The sequence below is a fragment of the Microtus ochrogaster genome, unplaced genomic scaffold (genome assembly GCF_000317375.1).
Source record: "Microtus ochrogaster isolate Prairie Vole_2 unplaced genomic scaffold, MicOch1.0 UNK16, whole genome shotgun sequence".
Taxonomy (NCBI): domain Eukaryota; kingdom Metazoa; phylum Chordata; class Mammalia; order Rodentia; family Cricetidae; genus Microtus; species Microtus ochrogaster.
Genome location: NW_004949114.1, coordinates 750,062 through 770,657, shown reverse-complemented (window position 1 = coordinate 770,657; position 20,596 = coordinate 750,062). Strand labels below are relative to the sequence as shown.

The 20,596-nt window shown below is 41.9% G+C and overlaps 1 protein-coding gene across 1 annotated transcript in view; it reads right to left on the bottom strand.

Moving 5' to 3' along the window:
- The window catches only part of Stag3 (stromal antigen 3), a 31,032-nt gene that overhangs the window by 5,052 nt on the left and 5,384 nt on the right, over window positions 1-20,596 (bottom strand). Inside the window, exons 4-28 of the mRNA XM_026789302.1 lie at window positions 18,077-18,173; window positions 17,107-17,183; window positions 16,686-16,890; window positions 16,134-16,285; window positions 12,079-12,152; window positions 11,147-11,270; window positions 10,542-10,640; window positions 10,264-10,343; window positions 9,860-9,967; window positions 9,536-9,650; window positions 9,284-9,389; window positions 8,996-9,099; window positions 8,631-8,723; window positions 8,423-8,512; window positions 7,938-8,138; window positions 7,557-7,627; window positions 7,379-7,466; window positions 6,699-6,776; window positions 6,523-6,615; window positions 6,232-6,400; window positions 5,986-6,122; window positions 5,132-5,233; window positions 3,322-3,470; window positions 3,004-3,132; window positions 2,759-2,916 (exon numbers count right to left, since the gene is read on the bottom strand). Coding sequence (XP_026645103.1) covers window positions 2,759-2,916; window positions 3,004-3,132; window positions 3,322-3,470; window positions 5,132-5,233; window positions 5,986-6,122; window positions 6,232-6,400; window positions 6,523-6,615; window positions 6,699-6,776; window positions 7,379-7,466; window positions 7,557-7,627; window positions 7,938-8,138; window positions 8,423-8,512; window positions 8,631-8,723; window positions 8,996-9,099; window positions 9,284-9,389; window positions 9,536-9,650; window positions 9,860-9,967; window positions 10,264-10,343; window positions 10,542-10,640; window positions 11,147-11,270; window positions 12,079-12,152; window positions 16,134-16,285; window positions 16,686-16,890; window positions 17,107-17,183; window positions 18,077-18,173 — 2,899 coding nt within the window. The remainder of the gene's footprint in view (window positions 1-2,758; window positions 2,917-3,003; window positions 3,133-3,321; window positions 3,471-5,131; window positions 5,234-5,985; window positions 6,123-6,231; window positions 6,401-6,522; window positions 6,616-6,698; window positions 6,777-7,378; window positions 7,467-7,556; window positions 7,628-7,937; window positions 8,139-8,422; window positions 8,513-8,630; window positions 8,724-8,995; window positions 9,100-9,283; window positions 9,390-9,535; window positions 9,651-9,859; window positions 9,968-10,263; window positions 10,344-10,541; window positions 10,641-11,146; window positions 11,271-12,078; window positions 12,153-16,133; window positions 16,286-16,685; window positions 16,891-17,106; window positions 17,184-18,076; window positions 18,174-20,596) is intronic.

The window sequence follows — 20,596 nt, the reverse complement described above, 5'->3', positions numbered from 1 at the left end:
AGGCTTGAACACGGCCAGGGAGACAGGGTTTTCTTAAGACAGAAGGCAAAAGGATGATAATGCTAATGTCATCTTACCAGGGAGGCCCAGTACTTTCTACAGAGGGTAAAGAAGAACGATGCCACCAACTGAGGTGTCCACACCAGAGGTTCTCCTTCCCCGAGAAAACCCAAGTGGTGATGTGATTTTAAAACATTAGTCAAATGTCTATCACCATTTGCCAGGGATGAGCACTCTATTGACTCTCTTCCTCCGTTGCAACCATGTATGTACACAGAAAACAAAAACCCGCCGGGCAGTGGTGGCGCACGCCTTTAATCCCAGCACTCGGGAGGCAGAGGCAGGCGGATCTCTGTGAGTTCGAGACCAGCCTGGTCTACAAGAGCTAGTTCCAGGACAGGCTCCAAAACCACAGAGAAGCCCTGTCTCGAAAAACCAAAAAAACAAAACAAAACAAAACAAAAACCCAAGTCGCCACCATTAATCTATATGAAGGACTATAGACAGCAGGGACTGTAGCCTTAAGTAAATCTCTGTGAACTTGGATTAGTCAACAATTAGTCAGTTAGGCATTACATACAAAAAGTACACGTTAAAAATAAAAATATGTAAGGTATTAAGCAATAGTGGAGAGGGTCCCTGAAACTGGCCTCCCCTTGTAATCAGATTAATGACTACCTTAATTGTCATCATAGAAACTTCATCCAGCAACTAACTGATGGAATCAGATACAGAAATCAACAGCTAACATTGGGCCAAGTTCCCAGAGTCCAATCAAAGGGAGGGAGGAGTGATAATATGAGCAAAGGGGTCATGATCATGATGGGGATACCCACAGAAACAGCTGGCCTAAGCTAGTGGGAGCTCACTGACTCTGGATTGACAGTGGGAAAACCTGCATAGGCCCAAACTAGGCCCTCTGAATGTGGGTAACAGTTGTGAGGCTTGGGCAGTCTGTGGTGTCAGTGGCAGTGGGACCAGAATTTATCCCTGGTGCTTGAACTGACTTTTTGAAACCCATTCTCTTTAGAGGGACACCTTGCTCGGCCTAGATATAGGGGGAGGGCCTTGGTCCTGACTCCAAGTGATGTGTCAGACTTTGTTGACTCCCCTTGGGAACCCTTAACCTCTCTAAGGAGTGGATGGGGGATAGGGTGGATGGAAAGGGGGGTGGAAGGAGGAGAGGGAAAAGGGACTGAAATTGGTATGTAAAATGAGAAAAGATTGTTTTTAAAAAAATAAAAATTTAAAAAAATAGGTAAGGTAGAATTCATCCTAATTAAGAATATCAACAATGGGGCTGGAGAGATGGCTCAGTGGTTAAGAGCACTTCCTGCTCTTCCAAAGGTCCTGAGTTCAATTCCCATCAACCAAATGGTAGCTCACAACCATCTACAGATGAGATCTCATTACAATGAGATCTGGTGCCCTCTTCTGGCCTGCAGAAGAATACTGAGAATACATGCAGACAGAATACTGAGAATACTGTACACATAATAAATAAATAAATCTTAAAAAAAAGAATATCAACAATGCTGGGCATGCCTTTAATCCCAGCACTCAGGAGGCAGAGGCAGGCAGATCTCTGTGAGTTAGAGGCCAGCCTGGTCTAAAAAGAGTTCCAGGACAGCCAGGGCTACACAGAGTAACCCTTTTCAAAATAAAATAAAATAAAAAGAATGCCAAAAAAGGGAATATTAACAGCATAAAAAGGTAATCCACAGATTTGAGAACATTCTTGTATCTCTTTACCTAATAAAGATCTATCTAGAATGTGTAAAGAACCCTCAACAACTCAATAATAAAAAGACAACACAATTTTAAATTCCAGCACTCAGGAGGTAGAGAGAGGTATATCTCTGTGAGTTCAAGGCCAGCCTGGTCTACAAAGTGAGTTCTAGGACAGCCAGGCCAACACAGAGAAACCCTGTCTCAGGGAAAAAAAAAAAGATCCAAGTTCAGTTCACAGGTACCTGTGCTCATGCACATACACACACACACACACACACACACACACACACACACACACACACACACACACAAAACTTAAGGTAACATAAAAGTCACCAGAGTGCACACTTTAAAAAGATGGCCTAGCCGGGCCGTGGTGGCGCATGCCTTTAATCACAGCACTCGGGAGGCTGAGGCAGGTGAATCCCTGTGAATTCGAGGCCAGCCTGATCTACAAGAGCTAGTTCCGGGACAGCTAGGGCTGTTACACAGGGAAACCCTGTCTCGAAAAACAAACAAGCAAAAACAAAACAAAACAAAACAAAAAAAGATGGTCTTACTTTTATAGTATGTAAATTACATTTCATTAAAACTGATAAGTTTTAAACTTACATTTTAAAGTGCATGATAGCAAATGCACATTATCATATCAAATTTATTAGAATATTACTTAAGACAATCTTTTAAAAAAGCAAATTAAAGGCATTAGGTAAATGTTAAGACAAGTGGTGATCTGAAAGTTACTTGAGAACTCAGTGTATTGTTTGCTGCCAAGGGAGTACATCCTAAAAAGACTGCTTGGTTCAATCTTTGGCTTATCATTAGTTTCCATGTCATTTTTCCAACTTTGCTATTTTAAGTTGGCTAGATAAATGGATAAAGAAAATGAATGACAGTTGGTGCCTGATGAAATCTTCAACAAAGTAAAAGTTTGAAGGAGACTAAAACCTATCTCTTGTTTAGGCAAAGGCAAGTAGAATGTAGTGCAGTACACACTGATGCCTACCTACCCAACCCTGACCCTTACCTTCAACACGCTTCTTCTTGGAGTGGGAGGGTCCCTGAGGGCTGGCCTCTGCTGTGTTTTCTACAGGGTTGAGGGAGTGGTAGTAGGTGGTAACTGGACCCCAGGAATGGCTACGTGCCTTGGAAACACGCTGAAGACACTTTTCCAGGTAGGATAGTCTAAGAAGGGAGGTACAGAGAATAAATGAACTTAGCCCTGCCCAGACTCTTCTGTAAATCCACATCTCTACTCAACCACTAACTTACAATAACTGCTTGTCCTGATGGAAGAGGCGGGGGGAGAACTCTGAAAGGAGCTCCAGGAATGCAAGATTTGGCGGCTCACGAGAAGAGTCAGCAGGAGGAAGCTCAGACAATGAGAACTTGATGCCTTCCCTTGATTGGGTAGAATTATTTCAGCGTTGAGTCTGGAACATCCTAACCAAGTATGCCATCACCACATCTTTGCTGCCCAGGCCACACTCACCACCAGCCTGCCTGCTGCTTCTGCACATGGTTACTCTCCCCACCAAGACATGATCACCTGCCCTCCCAGTGCCCAGCCTCCAACCAGCACTTCCTCACTTGTGCAGCATGACCACAAGGTCTCGGTTGTGAAGCTGCTGGGGTCCAAAGCTCAAGGCAAATCTCCGGGCCAGGTCCCTCATCTCGATGAAGGCAGGCAGTTCTGTCAGGCCCTGGGGCCCCTGCTCCTGCATCAGTTCTGTGTACAGCTGTGTTCAGGAGACAAGGCACGTTTAGCATGGGATAAAACCGGACTTACATAGCAGACAATGAGGACTACTGAGAACTCAAGAACAATGGCAATGGGTTTTTGATCCTACTGCACATACTGGCTTTGGGGGAGCCTAGGCAGTTTGGATGCTCAACTTACTAAACCTGGATGGAGGTGGGCGGTCCTTGGACTTCCCACAGGTCAGGGAACCCTGATTGCTCTTCAAGCAGATGAGGGAGAGAGACTTGATCGGGGGAGGGGGAGGGAAATGGGAGGCGGTGGTGGGGAGGAGGCAGAAATCCTTAATAAATAAATAAATTAAAAAAAAAGAAAAAGGTGACAAGGAGTTCTAGAAAAACACTCTCTTCTCTACTCAAGACTCCACAAGGCTAACTTTCCTCCCTAGATATATCCACACCCGATCAGCCCTGCTCTGTGGTGAGGGTTTTTAAAATATGCTCCTGAGGATCAAACTCAGCCTTACACTTGACGGGTAAGTACTTTACCACTGAGCACCACCCTCAGCATTCTACCTCTGCGGTGATGAGTAAAAATGTCATCTCTCAGCAGGTAAAGGTGCTTGCTACCAAGGTTGACAACCTGAATTCAATCCCCAGAATCCACATGGTAGAAGCAGAGAACTAATTTCCACATTTTCCTCTGATCTCCACATTGAAAACTGTTTCCCTCCCACCACAGCAACACACATAAAATAAATAAATTTTTAAAAATTAAAAGTCTGTAATAAATAAAGGAGGTTGTAAGAAAACAGACTAAAAAGTAATCAAGAATTCCCTAGAGGCCGGAGAGCTGGCTCAGTGGCTGAGAGCATTTGCTGCTCTTCAGAGCACCTGGATTCAATTCTTAGCACCCACATGGTGGCCTGCAACCATCTATAATTCCAGTCCCAGGGAATCTGACTCCCTCTTCTGGCTCCACAGGCACATGATGTACAGACAATCACACAGGTAAAACACCTACTTACATAAAAATAAACAATAATTGTTTTTGAAAATTCCCTATCACTTTAGAATTGGTGTTAATAACTGATTTCTATGGAGCTTGGGAAAGGAGGAAACTGACTGGTGAGTTAGATTAGGGTTTCTGGTAATTTAAATAAGAACCGCCCTCAGGGGCTCATATATTTGAATGCTTAGTCACCAGGGATTAGAAAAAATAGGTCGTGTGGCCTTGCTAGAGGATTAGACTGATTAAAAGGATTCATAGGTGTGGCCTTGCTGGAGAAAGTGTATCACTAGGGTGGGCTCTAAGGTTTCAAAGGCCAAGCCAAGCCCAGTGTTACTCTTTTTCTGCCCTAAGAATCAGAATGTAGCTTTTAGCTACTGCTCCAGCGACTGCCTGCATGCCACCATGCTCCCTGCCAAGATGATAAAGGACTAAAACCTCTGAAACTGCAAGCAAGGCCCCAATTAAAAATACTTTATAAGAGTTGCCTTGGTCATGGTTTCTCTGCACAGCAATAAAGCAATGAGTAAGACAGGGTCTATGACACGTGAAGAACCTGTCACAAGAAATGAGTAAAGAAAGTTTCTGTCCTTAAATATCTTGCAGGATCATCCCTAGGATGCTGGGGCCGGACAATGAGGTGAGAATCTAGGAAGAGCATGCCACATTTGTGAAGTGTCCAGAAAAGATCACCTGCTTTAGGCTCAGGAGCAGGATCCGAGAGCACTGACATCGGTCAATTTGTCTTGCTCGAGTTAATGTTTCCTTAATAATGTCACCATAGTCTTCATAGAACTAAGGGAGAGGAGGTAAAGAAGGTAACATTAACTACAGGAAAAAAAATCTCTTTGGTTTCTTCATTCACATCCGTAATCACAATTGCTTCCCAAAACGCCATAAGTAGGAAAACAGTAATATGAGCATAAATAACTCAGAGATGAAACCTCTTCTCTAATAGTGCAGTGTCCAAAAGGAACCAAACTTAATGGGGGAAAAAAAACTAAGGGCAGAAACTGGTTGAACCCAATGACGGGAGAAAAGGAGTGGAGCACCAGTACCGACCCTGAGACAACACTAGTTCCCACACATCCCTCCTACCAGTCTAGAGTTCTGAGGAACGAGAGCTTCTGTGCTGCTCATTGCTTTGCCCTTAGTACCTGGCATGTCTGATGTTCAGTAGACAGAGAGGGATACAATGGCAGGTTGAGGAAATGGAGCTAGTTATACACATAGGTTATCTTGTGAGGTCTGACTTTCCCCACTGTTTTCTTTCTCTAATACCCATCCTGTAGATTTGGTTTAAAGCAGGAAAACAGATTTCTTAATTGGAAAAATAAGTTATTTCCCAGTCAATAGCTTTTTCTATGTAAGTATTCACCCCATATCTCTTTTCTTTGTCCTTTTTCCTGAACTTCTACTGCTGTTCTCTCCTACTTCTCTTTTAAGCCTGATACTCTCAGACTGTCCTCAACCGCTGACTGATTTCCTTCCTTAGATGCTGCAAGGTTCAACTTGGTCCCTCTCTTTCATGTCGGGGACGTGATTACCTTGCTATAGTGTTTGAAAACGTCTGAGGCTGCGTCTAGCTCTAGTACCCCATAGAGCAGCAGTTTGCAAAACCCGGCAAGCAGACGGCGCCGCTGGTGCAGGAGCTCTATCTGGACATGATCCTCTTGGGACTGACCTGTGCAGCAAAAATAAAACCAACCACAGATTTAGGCTTCTCACCCAAGATACTGTCGCCAGGCTCAGCCCCAAACCCTTCCTGAGCTCTGGGCCTAGAGTTCTTGTACCACTGCCCAGTTCTCCAGGCTGGAGGAAGACGTGATCCATGAGGAAACTGGCTAGTTCCGACTGGAGAGTAGTTTCTGGAAAAAAGACAAGGGGCCTAAGGAAATTCCGTCCCCCTGCAATCATCTGAGGGCTGAAGATGAGAAGCAAGTCACTCAGTAAGACAAAAGCCTGTTGGGGAGAGAAAAAAAGAAAGAATGATTACAAAAACCAGAATATTTACAAAGACTATAGTTGCATAGCTCATTTCTGTGGAGAACAGTCTCCTCAAACTGCAGGACACACATGCTCACCTGCTCCTGAATCTCTGGGTCTACATCTGAGAGGCAGCTCTGGCAAAGTTCACAGAAGGCTACCATTCTTTTCTTCAAACTCATCAGCTGCTTCTGTAAAAAGAGCAGATTAATTTACAGAGGAATGAAGGCTCAGGCTCCTCCATTCCCACTCTCCTCCCCAAACCCACACTCACTTGGGAAGTAGACTCTGAAATGTGGGTTACCATCCATAGAATGGAAAAATATACAAGACTCAAGGCTGGCAAAACCACCTGTAACACGAAATGTTAGATCAGGTGGCTAGAGAGCAAGAGTGAGGAGTGTCAACAGCATAACCAGTAAGAAGAGAGAAGCTGGAGTGAGGTGGTGCACGCCTTTAATCCTAACACTCAGAAGGCAGGGTCAGGAGGATCTCTCTGAGTCTGAGGCCACCCTGGTCAACAAAGCAGATTCTACAACAAACAAGGCTACCCAGAGATACCCTGTCTCAAAGAAACAAAACAGTAACAAACCTCATCCCAAAAAGAAAAGACAGACCCAGGAAACAGAATTCCTTTCTGATGGTAAAAGGATTATTTTGGGCAATGTCTAGAGGCTTCTAGCCTAGACAGAAATGTCCCATCTTTCTGGTTTATTCAGTCTCCTAGAATTCCTCAACATTCTCCTTGGTTCCCAGGAACCCCAAGAGAAAGGCCATTTCCAGGCACTGAAGCCCCCAGTCCACCTCAGAGAAGAACAGAAATGATAACCTGCCCGACCTTCCTCCCTAGAGCACTGCACACCTAAGACTGGGACCGCCTAGGCAAAGTGGCCTCCAGGACACAGGTTCTGAGAGTCATCTGCCCTGCCTCTGTGTGTCCAGCCCATCACCTGCCTGGTGAGGAACTTCTCCTGTGTCCACAGCTTTCTGGAGGAGTCGAGAACATGGTTCAGAGATATCCCAGCGAGTCAAGTCATGAGCACTGTAAGGAGACAGAAGGGAAGGTTATATTGGGACACATCCAAGGCAATCAACACTAGAAGAAAGGGAAGGGGGCAGGAGAGATGCTCACTTGTAAAACGCAGAGAGACGCTTCAGAGTGGCTGTCAGACTGTACACCTCATCCTCATCTAGGAAGGATGACTAAGGAACAAAGACACTCACAACAAAGTTTCTCAAAACCTCATCATTAATCCTGGCCCTTTCTTACCCTCCCTGGGATGCCATGCATTTTTTAATGTTTTATAAGTAAAACATTAAAAAAAATTTCAAGAGATGGAATACATCCCATATCACTGGGATCCCATACAACCCTCAGGGTCAAGCGATTATCAAAAGACATCACCAATATCTCAAAGAGGTCCTTATAAAACAAAAAAGGGGAGAAGTCTCCCCCCCCATCTACAACTGTAAAAGGCATTATTAACCATCAATATTTTAAATTTAGCACCACCTGCATTAGGTCATCAAGCTCCTGCTGGAATCTATCTGTAAGAAGATCCACTAGCTGGCTTCGGGCAAAGTCCACTCTGCTGAAGAAGGTGAACTCTGGCTTACACAGCAGATAGAGGCCACGTGCTGCAGCCTCAAGCACCTCAGGCTCCACATGCTTCACCACCACCTCCTGGAGTTGTTGCAGAAGCAGCTCCAAGTGCTAAAAGAGAGACAAGATAGGGTGGAATATAGGCTGAAGAGTGACACAGGAGGATGAAAGGAGTGATGTTTAGGGATAAGATGTGTGTGTGTGTGTGTGTGTGTGTGTGTGTGTGTGTGTGTGTATGTATGTATGTATGTATGTATGTATGTATGTATGTATGTATATATGTAGACCAATAAGATTCTTCCTGAACCTTACATAAACAAACCAACCAACCACTGGAAGAACCCTTAACTTAAGCAGGGAAGTAGAAAGGTCTAGGAAATGAGCTGCCTCCTCACCTTCTCCAAGCGCTGAGTGCAATAAATGCTGAGGTCAAAGTAACTAAGCAGTTGGAGCAGGGGAGCAACATTCTCTGCATCTGCTGAAAACTGTAGTAGAGAGTGTGTCTTGTTAATTAAGGAACAAGGGGCAAATCCTTCCCCCATCCTACCTTGGGGTCGGTCCCTCACCCACTTATACCCCAAACTGTATGAGAGGCTCTCTTACCTTGGCCAGGAGCTGGGGTAAGACGGGGATGAGGTGCTCAGCCAGCTTCATCTTGTCATAAGCTTGAAGTTTGCGTTCTTTGGCAGTCAGACCCTGATATTAGTAATTGGAAGTGGGAAATTGTGAAGAAACACTGGGTACAGAGGATAAGTATATCTGTACACACTTCTGTTCCATGAACTTTCCATCTGAGGAGGAAAAACTCAGTATATCCCTTCAGATATTTTTTTTTTAATCTGGAGATGGGATTCTTAGAGGGAAAGAAGGAGGGCCTGGGCCCTAACCCAGAAAGTAGAAGTAAAGAAGACGAATAGCCATCTGGCTCCAATATTACTGACCAGTTACAACCCACCACTCATGCCTACCTTCTTCCCTGTGATGCGCCCCACTGGTGGGTGACCCTCTGCAGCTTGCCGAGCACTGGACACAAGGATTTCTATCAGCATTCTCTCTTGCATATCACCCAGATCTGTGATAGAAAGAGGATCAAAAATAAAACCACAGATTAGCCATTCTCCATCTCCATATTCCCTCCCCAGGACACCTCTGTTGCTTTTTCCAAGTCAGGCAAAAATAAAACAAAACCCCAAACCTCTCAGTTTCACACTAGAAAATTCAAGATACCCAACCCCCAGCTACCATGTGGCACGCACTCTGGTCCTTCCGCAGTAGCAGGCTTGTCAGACTCTCCCAGTCCTTCAGATAAGACTGTGCACAGTCCCATAAGCTATCTACCAAGTAAGCAGCATGGTTGTGATGCTGTGAAAAAAAGTTCCTAGTAAGTTATCCACTGACAGCACATCAAATTGTTCCAACAAGTGGCTATTGGTAAGCAGGACCCTCCTACCCACTGCCTAACTTGTCTGCTTATAGATCTTAGGCATAACATCCCCTTACTACATTACCTCACTCTCCATAAAGAAGGCCAGTAGAAGGTGGATGAAAGTCCTCTGGGCTTGTGAACTCCGGCGTCGCTCCCTGCCACCCACTGCTTTTGCCTCACACTCAGGATAGAAGATCCTGGTAGGATAGATATGGAAAGAATTTAGCATGGGAGGAAGTAAGGACAAATGGACAAGTGGAGAGACAAGGAAATTCTATAGGTCTAAAAGAGGAAAGGGACAAGACAGACTTCAATAATTTTGATTAAGTCCCTAGGTAGAGCAGAGAGGTGGGGGGGGGGAGAGGAAGGCAGGCAGAGGGTAGTATGACAAACACACACCACTCACTTCCAGTACACAAACTCCCCTGCAGAAGAGGCCATAGCACGGTTAGAAATGTACACAATGGAGTAGATTTTCTCACAGTCTGCATTGGTCAGTACTCCCTCCATGTTCCTTCAAGAGAAAAGGAGAAACAGTGTGTGTGAGAAAGTTCTCTCGTACAGCCAAGGGTGGAACAAAACAAGGCAATACGTACAAGGACATGACTCATAGAAAATGTTTAAGTGAAGAGAAGAAGAGTTAAAGATAGGGAAGTACCCTTCTATCCTACAACTCAGGAAGTCCTCTGTCTTCCATTTTGCACACAAGGAAGGCTGATTATGATAGGTCAGGGACAGAGCCCTGGAGGGGCTTGTTTGAGGCTACAAAGGCAAGTCTGTGAGGCTGCCTCCCCACTTCCCACAACTCACTTCAGTATAAGGGTCAGCAACCTGATGGCCTCCACTGCCACTTCACACTCTTTGTCCATGACCATGGAAACCATCCGGTCCTGTGCAAAGAACATTATCCAATCTCTCTCACCCATTCCGAAACATCACAATCTCTATTTGAAACTCCTAACACAAAAGGAGCAGGAACTCTATTCAGAATAGCTATCAGCTTGCAAGAGAAACTGGTGAAAGACCTGGGGTGAGGAAATGGGAACCACATCACAGAGCCAAACCTGGGAATGTTGTCCCCATCTTACCTTAAAACGGTTGGTAAAGAGCTCCATGCGTGTGCTCAGCTCCTGGTTGCTGTACAGCCCTTCCAGAGCCTTCACACACTTTAGGCGGACTTCCTTGTGCTGTTGAGGAAGGAGACAGAAAAAAGGAAACATGACTGACCAAGGATCCCTACAGAGCCCCCATGTGCCCCTTCACTATTCTTCATTCTGGGCATGAGTGATCTCTACACTGAGGACTCTTGGATATAAGAAACAGTAAAGAGTTGACGTCTCACTGAAAACAGAAAAGGCTCATAGAAGCACTAGACAACCACAGTAAAAAGAATCCCCTTGACTGGCACTCTGGCATTTGTGCTACCATAACCAATTTGCTATTTCATAGGGAATACTTCCTTCCTCCATGACATATAAGGTTTCAAAGGTATTCTGACTCGTGAATGCTTTTCTCCTTTCTGCATTATCCTACCCTCCTCAGCACTGCAGTAATCTCAAGGTTCAATGCCTTGATTGGGAGATCACTGTGAAATGATCTCACTATTTGAAATGTTTGAATGGCAGACTAAGAAAAAGTGAAATGTCTCAGGACAGGTTAGAAGAGGGTAACGGGGAGGCTGACTTAACCTGACCTTATCATGCAGGGTCCAGCCAATGTATTTTAGGTAGCTGTCATTAAGAAAGGAGGTGCTGTAGCTTTGCATCCAATACCCAATCTCCTCGATGCAGATAGCACGGATCTCAGGAAGGACATCCCTAGACAAAGAGACAAACTGACATATTACCTTATCTCAAAAGTTACCTTTTGGCCTACCACATAGCACTCTCGAAGTTATGTTTGTGACAAAACACAGGTACTAGGCCTTTCACTTCCTCATTCCAACGTAAACACATGAAATATGTGAAATTAAATGCTTCTTTCTATAACCAGCATTTGAGATAGTTTAACCTTGTACAACTATATCTCTATACTCCTTTAAAAGCCAATTCTGAAAGTTCACTTAAGTGTTGACTAAAATGCACTGTTTTTTCAATTTTATTTCAAGAAATTATTAAAGTTCTGGAGAATCAGAAGTTGAAATCTAGACAAACGTGAGACACTACTACAAATACTCTAATTCTAAAACAGGTAAAATTTAATGCTATCAGTTCTTCAAACACTATGAATCTCCCGTAGCCTCAGCATAGTGAAATCACAGGTTAGGCAAAGAAAAGGCTTGCTGAGCCAGACATGCCTCAGTATAGGAACCTTTCAGGTCTCTGCCCTTGTGTGCTCAAGTCTCCAACTCCAGAAAGACAGAGACAGGGCCAGGACTTGGGCAAGGTCAAGAGGAAGAAAATACTCAGTGATTATCTTGATTTCGGAATTTCCTTACCAGAACTCACAAAATCCTTTGCAGATAGGAATAAACCAGATCTTAGCTAATTCATCGTATCTGTCAGTTTCCACTCCAGCTGCAATATCCTGGAACTAACTAAATAACTCAACACTGGAAAGGGTCTTGTCATTCCCCATGCTACCACCAAGGACAGCAGTTTCAGTAAGAGCCTGTAACTGACTCACCTGTACCGATGGACAAAAATACCTCTGAAGATAGCATTCATCATCCCCTCTATCTCTTCTTGATTCTCTTGGAACTGGAGGAAGGAACAAGGTCAGTCTATCCCTCTTGTACCTCAACAATATAACATCACAGTTATAGAAAATCCAACATCTACCCAGTTCCTATTATTGAAGGACAGAGTATGAACCATCAGGTATTCTATATTCCCTCCTAGTTACAGAAGAAGCAGTGAAGTCCAATGCCTCAAAAGTTGCTTTGTGTTTGATATATAATAATAATAATAATAATAATAATAATAATAATAATAATAATAATAATAATGATGATGATGTCCCTGGGGACTGGAGAGATGATTCAACGGTTAGGAATACATACTGGAAAAAAAAAGAATACATACTGCTTTTCCAGAGCACCCAAGTTCAAGTTCCCAGCACCCATATCAGATTGCTCAAAATTACCTGTAATTCCAGCTCCAAAGGATCCTACATCCTCTTCTGGACACCTTTGTACTCATATCATATAGATACAGACACACATAAACTGGACTTAATGAATGAAAAAATAAGGAGGACACAAAGTTGGATGTATAGAGGAGTTGGGTGGAGGAATTGGGGAGAGGTAAATATGATCAGAATGCACTATACAAAAGTCTCAAAAAACAAGAGTATTTTTAAATTAATATATATTTTTTAAAAGTTTTGGTTGTCATGACTGGGCTGGGTATCAAAGTACTACTGGATTCTGATTGACAGAGGGAAGGAAACAGTGCTAAACAACATACAAGGCCAGGACAGTCTCCCAGTGTCAATAATGCCACCACTACTGAGAAACCCTGGACTAGATGAACTAGATAAAAGGAGAAAACATCTCTGAAACAACTAATCCCATTTCTTCACTACACTGATATATTAGGGAAAATCTGAGGAAGCAGACAGTCTGTGCAACAATTAAAAGAGGAAGCCAGGTGTTAGTGCATACCTCTAATCCTAGTAGGAGGAAACCTGAAGAGAAGTTTGAGGTCAGCCTAGGCTACATGTTTATGTAGCCTATCACAAAGGAAGAGAATATTAAAATAGGCTCCAGAAACACCACCATCAAATATCTTTACTTAAATCCTGGATGGGATATTTTAAGTCTGGATTAATTAGAACGCATGAGAAAAAAATGGTAATGGGCAACAAAAACATGTTTTATTTAAGAGGGTATACTTCAACCTTTAGGGCCGAAGAACTATTATGTTCATAATTTACTATAAACTATCAAAACAAATAAGCTAATATAATGAAATATTGTTTATAGAATACTCTATGCATATGGTATTCATTACATTTGTGTTCTATAATGTCTTAAGTTTTTCACATTTCTAAGATCATCAGTACCAAATTTTACAGAAGTCTGTAAAACAGAAATTGAGACAAGACCACTGGTGACAAGATACACTTGTTTGGAGAGAAGTTTTGACAAAATGGAGCTAAAATACTGTCCCAATCAGTGAAAAATCAGGAAAGTAAGGAAATACTGTAAAGAAAAATGAAAGTATATTACAGAGAAGTGGACTAAAGGGTTGATATACACTCACAAATGGACAGAAGAAAACAGTATGGTAAGGAGACTTAAGTGGGAGAATGACAACTGATGAATAGTCCAGAAAATAAGAAAAGACTCACACTTGTGCAGCTCCCTTTTCATAGAGAATGCACACCAAGACTCTCAAGCAATGCTTAAACTACAGAAAGTATCAAATAACATCCACATAGGTTGAAACATCTTTCTATAAAATTCTTGGGATCAGCAGTGTTCTAGCTTTTACAGTTTTTAGATTTTGGAATATTTACATAGACCTTACTCATTGGAAACACAATTTCCAAATCCAAATCTGAAATAAACTCCAAAATGAAAAGAATTTCTGCATGTCATATTGATGCTTAAAAAGCTTTATGGAGCATTTCAGAATTTATGTTTAGATTATGTTTAGAAATGTTTAGATTAAGGATGTTCAAACTGTATTATGTATTTATGTGTGTATATGTACACCTATGAGAAACCACTTGTAAATTACAGAGTAACAAAAATAATGTTGGAATAATGTTATGTGAGCTTTGGTGTCTCTCTTTCTCATTCCCTACCACTCTTTTCTCTCAAAATAGTCATATTGTACACTTTGGGGTTCTTTTTGCTTTTGAGACAGGCCTGGCTGACCTGAAGCTCAGTGAGCTCCTTCTGCCTCTGCCTCCTGAGTGCTAGGATTAAAGGTATATGCCATTATGGCCAACTACTTTGGAGATTTTTGAACCTTTGTTGACTGTGGAAAACTGAAACTACAGAAAAGGTCATATAATGTGGGTCTGCCGATCTAACGTGGGTCTATCACATACAATTTTAAATCCTAGACAGATCTACTAGTATATGTAGTAGGCCTTTAATATCATGCTGACAATGAAAAACAGCAAATGAGAATGAAGTTACACCAAGTTTGCTTCTCAGGCTCATACAGCTCAGTGACAGTGCCTACCTAGGAGATATAAGACCTTGGATTCAATTCTCAGCGCCACAGAAAAAGAGAACAAGGAAGAGAGACAGACGCACACAATAATAATAATTTCCTTCTCTTTTAGCATAGCAGAGAAGCAACTGTTTTTTATGAGGATTGGGAAAATCATCAATAGAAACAGTCAGACATGATATGTCCTACCAACCTCAAGGTGGAGAAGAGTCAGATACTAGCAAGGAGTAGAAGACAGGTATAGCAGCAGTGTTTGACTAAAACACTGCTACTTGAAATTTAATCAGTCTAAAAGATTTTCCCAGGGCTTATATATGCCAAAAGTATTATAGTTTAAAAAATGCCTCCTCAAAAGATTAGTGTATACACACACACACACAAACACAAACACACACATATATAAAAGCTTGGCTGTCTGCTGATAGACTTTTAAGAGGTGACTGGATCCCAATGGATTAACCCACAGATGAGTCCCATAGCTAAATGGACTTATGAGGAGGTAGGGCTTAGTTGGAGGATGTAGGTCACTGGGGTCATGTCTTTGAAGGAAAGAGCTTATCCCCAGTCCCTTCCCTCCCCTCTCTGCTTCTAATGTGAGGTGAGTGGCCCAGCCCCATCATAACCTCTAGGCTCTAATAGTCAGCCTCACCACAGGCACAAAGTCATGGAACCACCTGAACATTGACTGAAACCTCTCAAACTCTGAGCCAGGATAAAACCTTTCCTCTTTGAACTATTTCTCTCAGGTATCTGTCAGAGTGATGAAAAGTCTACCACAAGGAAAACAAAACAAAACTTACTGTGGTAGGTACTTAACTAGGTAGCCAATTAGATGATTATCTCATTTAAATTGATTAGAAGGTAGAATTAGCCTTGTAATTATTTTTAATTTTTTAATACTTTTCATACAATACATTTTGGTCATATTCTTTCCCTTCTCCCAATTCCTCCCAGTAGGATTGTTCTTTTTAAAGAAAAGGAAACTTTTAGTTTAGTTAGGAATAATAAACTTTTAGTTTAGTTAGGAATAATCCTCCCAGTAGGATTATTCTTTTTAAAGAAAAGAAAGTTTTAGAAGTTACATAAGGCCCTCCATAGCAACAACTATCAGAACAAAATTTATTTTCAGGGGTGGCTGGAAGGTATGTGCTCTTTTCATTTCCCAATAATTTGGCCTCCTGTGTCATTTGTTGTTTCTCAGCACCCTACGATAACCTGCACTGCACATTTAAGATGAAATTCAAGTTTTACTTGGCATTTAAACACTGCTGATAATGCTTGCAAACCAATGGAAACTGAATGAAAGTGAAATACAGAAAACTAACGTTTCTTCAAATTAAATACCTGTGAGCCTACGTCCCAGAAACAAGAACACACAATGACTTTAGATGGGATATATTCGAGGAAAACTGTTGCCAGTCCCTATTCTTTATCTGAAAGGCTGCTAGAGGCCTGTGTTTACTGAGAGAAGTAACGGAGCCTGATAAGGTCTCAGCTGTAGAAGATAAAAGCTGGAAGAAAGGGTGGGGTGGGGCCAGGAACCTTCCTCACCTCTTTTTGTTTCTCCAGCAGACTCTCCAGTCGCTCCAGTGCTCTCTGCTCTGGACCCTTGTTTCGTTCAGCTTCATACTGACGCTGATTGTTCTCTTTGTGCAGACTCAATTGGAGTGCAACTCTTACTAGAGAAGTCATTAGCTTCATGGCTTTGAGTCAGAGGAAACAAGGAAGCCATTGTTCAAACCAGAGGACAGAGCATGAGTGCAAAAGCAAAGGGGGAAGGATAAAGACAATAAAAAGCAGGGCGACCCTCAAGTCCTAAGGTTTCCTATCCTGGAGTGTCCCTCCCATGCAACTTTTCTGACCTTTTATGCACCAATCTATTGCCAGGGGTATGCTCTGAGAAGATTTGAAAACTGGGAATCATTATGGTGGTCTACCCCTTTCCTATGTCCACTAGTAGGAAGCAGGAAGGAGCTGTAGGATAAAAGCAACATGTTCTGGATAACATTGATGCAGGTGAGAAAGAAAACCCAAAACATAGAATAAAAGCATCCTCCACCTCATTAATCTCAGGAAAGCCCACTGAGTTGTGCAAGTTCTCACCAGCCAGGGTACTAGTATGACGGAAGGCGCGGACCTGGGAATCTGAGAGGCCAATGAGTAGAGAAATAAGGTCATCCATAGGAAAGCCATCATAGAGGAGGCTGTACTGGCACTGATAGACCAATGTCTTCACAAACTCACAGAAGCTTCCCTGGAACTTCTTCCAGGATGGGCCTGGAGCTGTCAGGGGATAGTCCCCTGAGTCCTACAAAAAGGGTTTATGAAATGTAACTCTATATACTTCACTTTACATTATCACTCAATCCCAGAGACATGCCAGCTAATTTCTGTAAGTTCCTTTTATTTTAAAAAAAAAAAAGATTTAACTCTTCCTTATAGAAGTTATTTCCCAGGGGCAATAAGCCTTGTGTTTTGAAATCAGAATAAGAGGAACAAGATCATTTCAATCAGCTTCTTTCACCTCATTAAACTGTTCTGTTAGGTGCTGGATGATCTCTGAGTTGGACATCATCCTGAACATCTCAGGAGTTACAATGCCTGGAAATTGAGACAAGAGACATAAAAAGAAAATAATAAGACACAGATAAATCTGAGGATGAACTAGAGGAAATATTGAGAAGAGCTTAGGGAGCAATCAGGCAACTTGAATCCTTCCTAGTCATAAGCCTGTCACCATTCATTTGTACATGTGCTTTGAAATAACTTCTGAAAAATAAAAATGAACTATGCAAACAGGAAAAACAAAACAAAACAAAAACAAGACTAGGCCAGATGATAAAAAATTTTAAAACAAGTTGATACAATAAACTAAACCTTGGCATGTGGAGTTTGGGGGCCCCACAGCATCAGATAGAAAACACAGTGGCTGAGAAATAAGAATAATAGACTATCTCATCTACAAAGACTAAAAGGCACTAGGTGTTTTATGCACACCTGCAAATCCAGCACTCTGGAGGCTGAGGAAAAATATAGGTGAAATGGTTAATAAATAGAAACAAGTAATAGATTGACTCATATACAAAGACTAAATGTACTGGATGCCATGTGCATGCCCGTAATTCCAATACTCAGAAGATTGAGTGAGGCAGGAAGATTGCTTCAGGATCAAGACCAGTCTGGGATACACAGTGAAACCCTAGCTCAAAAACACAAAACAAAAAAAAGCCTCCATGGGCATGACAGTCCAGTTTCAAATCTGTGCCTATATCATGGCCAAAGCAAGATTCTTTTCCACCAAAAGGTTGTGTCTCAAAAATCAACATAGTTCCCTATAAAATTAATTCTAATACTTACACACCAAAATTATAATTAAATAATGCAGCTCTTGTCTTACTTTCTTTACTTACATAATTTCAACTATACTCATAAACAGAAGAAAAATTTTAAACATAAAGGGTAGGGATCAGGAAGAGACAGGGGAGTTTCCTCACTTTTACATCCACAGGATCGGATGAAAAAATTAACGAGCTCCAAGAATCCTGCATTTTCATCTTGCTTGTAGTTTTCTAGCCATTCATCCACCAAAGACTAGGAGAAAAGTGTGGATGATTTCAATTCCAACAGACTGTCCTATTTGATCTTCCCAACCGAAATATGCAAATATCTTATTAAAATTATAAACATCTTTTCAAATGTATGGCTGAACTAGTATGGAAGGCAGAACCCCACATAGGTCAAAAATGAGAAAGCAGCAATTCTGGAAGTAGGAAGCTGACTTTTGATGGAAGGGCTTCACTAAACAAGATAAATATTTAGAATGCACAGCATAGGAAATAGAGCCAAAGAATCATTCCAAGAGTGGTCCAAGAAAAGGCTCCCATAAAAGGTTGAGTCCTACAGAGCTGTATTCTTATGTAAATGAATAATGGGAAATGAATTTACAGGGCCATTGGAAACAGCATGAGAATGTACTCTATAGCGTAGTTGGAGAGAAAAACTAAATCTCTACAAAACATTATAACCATACATAGCCCTTAGGACTGAATTTACCACCCAGATTCTTTTTTTGTTTTTGTTTTTTTTTTTGTTTTTCGAGACAGAGTTTCTCTGTGGCTTTGGAGCCTGTCCTGGAACTAGCTCTTGTAGACCAGGCTGGTCTCGAACTCACAAAGATCCGCCTGCCTCTGCCTCCCGAGTGCTGGGATTAAAGGCGTACGCCACCACCGCCCAGCACCACCCAGATTCTTACTACCTATATGACCAGAATAATCTCAGGTAGAGATTAAAAGTGATTCTCGGCTGGGTATAGTGGTGAACATCTCTAATTGCAGTATTTGGGAGGTGGAGGCAGGCAGATCAGAAGTTCAAAGTCATCCCCAGCTTCATAGTGAATTTGAAGTCAAGTCTGAGCTACACGATACTCTGTCTCAACACAACAACAGCAAAAGTATTCAGAAGTGTTCCCATGTCAGAAACAAATTCAGGTTCCTCTCTTATAAGCACATCTTTGATCCTGACCCAAAGGGTTCCAACACAGGGATTTGAAGAAAAATGAGTGAATCATAGAAAAAAAATCTAGTAAAACATAGGAGGAAGGAAAGCATTGAAAGAAATAGTTATAAAAACGGACAGCAGGGGCTGGAAAGATGGCTCAGTGATTAAGAGCACTGCCTGCCCTCTGAAGGTCCTGAGTTCAGTTCCTAGCAACCACATGGGGGCTCACAACCATCTGTAATGAGATCTGGTGCCCTCTTCTGGCCTGCAGGCATACATGCAGACAGAATACCGAGAATATTATATACATAATAAATATTTTTTTAAAAAACAAACAGCAGGAGAGGGAGGGGGAGAGGAGTGGGGGCAGGAGGAGAAGAGTGGGAGGAGGGGGAGAAAATGGGAGGCTGGGAGGAGGGAATTTCTTTTTTTTTCTTTCAACAAAAAAAAACTAGAAGATTCTAATAAAAATCAAACTCTAAGGGAAAAAAAACAGACAGCAGAATTACAAGCATTCACTTATGGGAATGAAGGTGTCACCAATTATTAAATGGCTTTTCATATGATTCAAGAAATATACATATAAATGTAGAAAAATACAATTAAATTTAAAAATAAGTTAACTTTGCAGAGGTGAGATATATAATAAAAAGATATATAATAAAATGTATAAGTTTACTGCATTATGTCTAGAAAAATGGTTCAGCAGTAAGAACACTTGTTGCTCTTACAGAGAGCCTGGATTTGGTTCCCAGCACCACACAGCGGCTCACAACCACCTATAACTCCAGTTTCAGTGGATCTGGTGCCTTCTGGATTTTCAGGGCATTACACATTCATGGTGCAAACACACTCATAAACATAAAACAACGAAAACACAAACTTCTTCCAGAAATTACTCTATTGTACAGGATTGCTTTGGCTATCCTGGGTTTTTTGTTTTTCCATATGAAGTTGTGTATTGTTCTTTCAAGGTCTGTGAAGAATTGTGTTGGGATTTTGATGAGGACTGCATTGAATCTATAGGTTGCTTTTGGTAGGTTTGCCATTTTTATTATGTTGATCCTACCTAACCAAGAACATGGGAGATCTTTCCATTTTCTGGTATCTTCTTCAATTTCTTCAAAGACTTCAAAGTTCTTGCTGAATGGTCTTTCACTTCTTTGGTTAGTGTTACCCCAAGGTATTTTATGTTATTTTTGGCTATTGTAAACAGTGATGTTTCTCTGATTTCTTTCTCAGCTTCTTTATCATTAGTATATAGGAGGGCTACTATACGGAAGGTATTTGTCAGCTGTAGGAGTTCCCTAGTAGAGTTTTGGGGTCACTTATGTTTACTATCATCTGCAAATAACAAAAGTCTAGACCATGATGGGTACACTCACTGAAACAGCTTACCTGAGCTAATAGGAGCTCACCAACTCCAGCCCTACAGGGAAGGAAACAGCATAGGTACAAACTAGTCCCTCTGAATGTGGGTGACAGTTGTATGGCTGGGGCAGACTGAGGGGCCACTG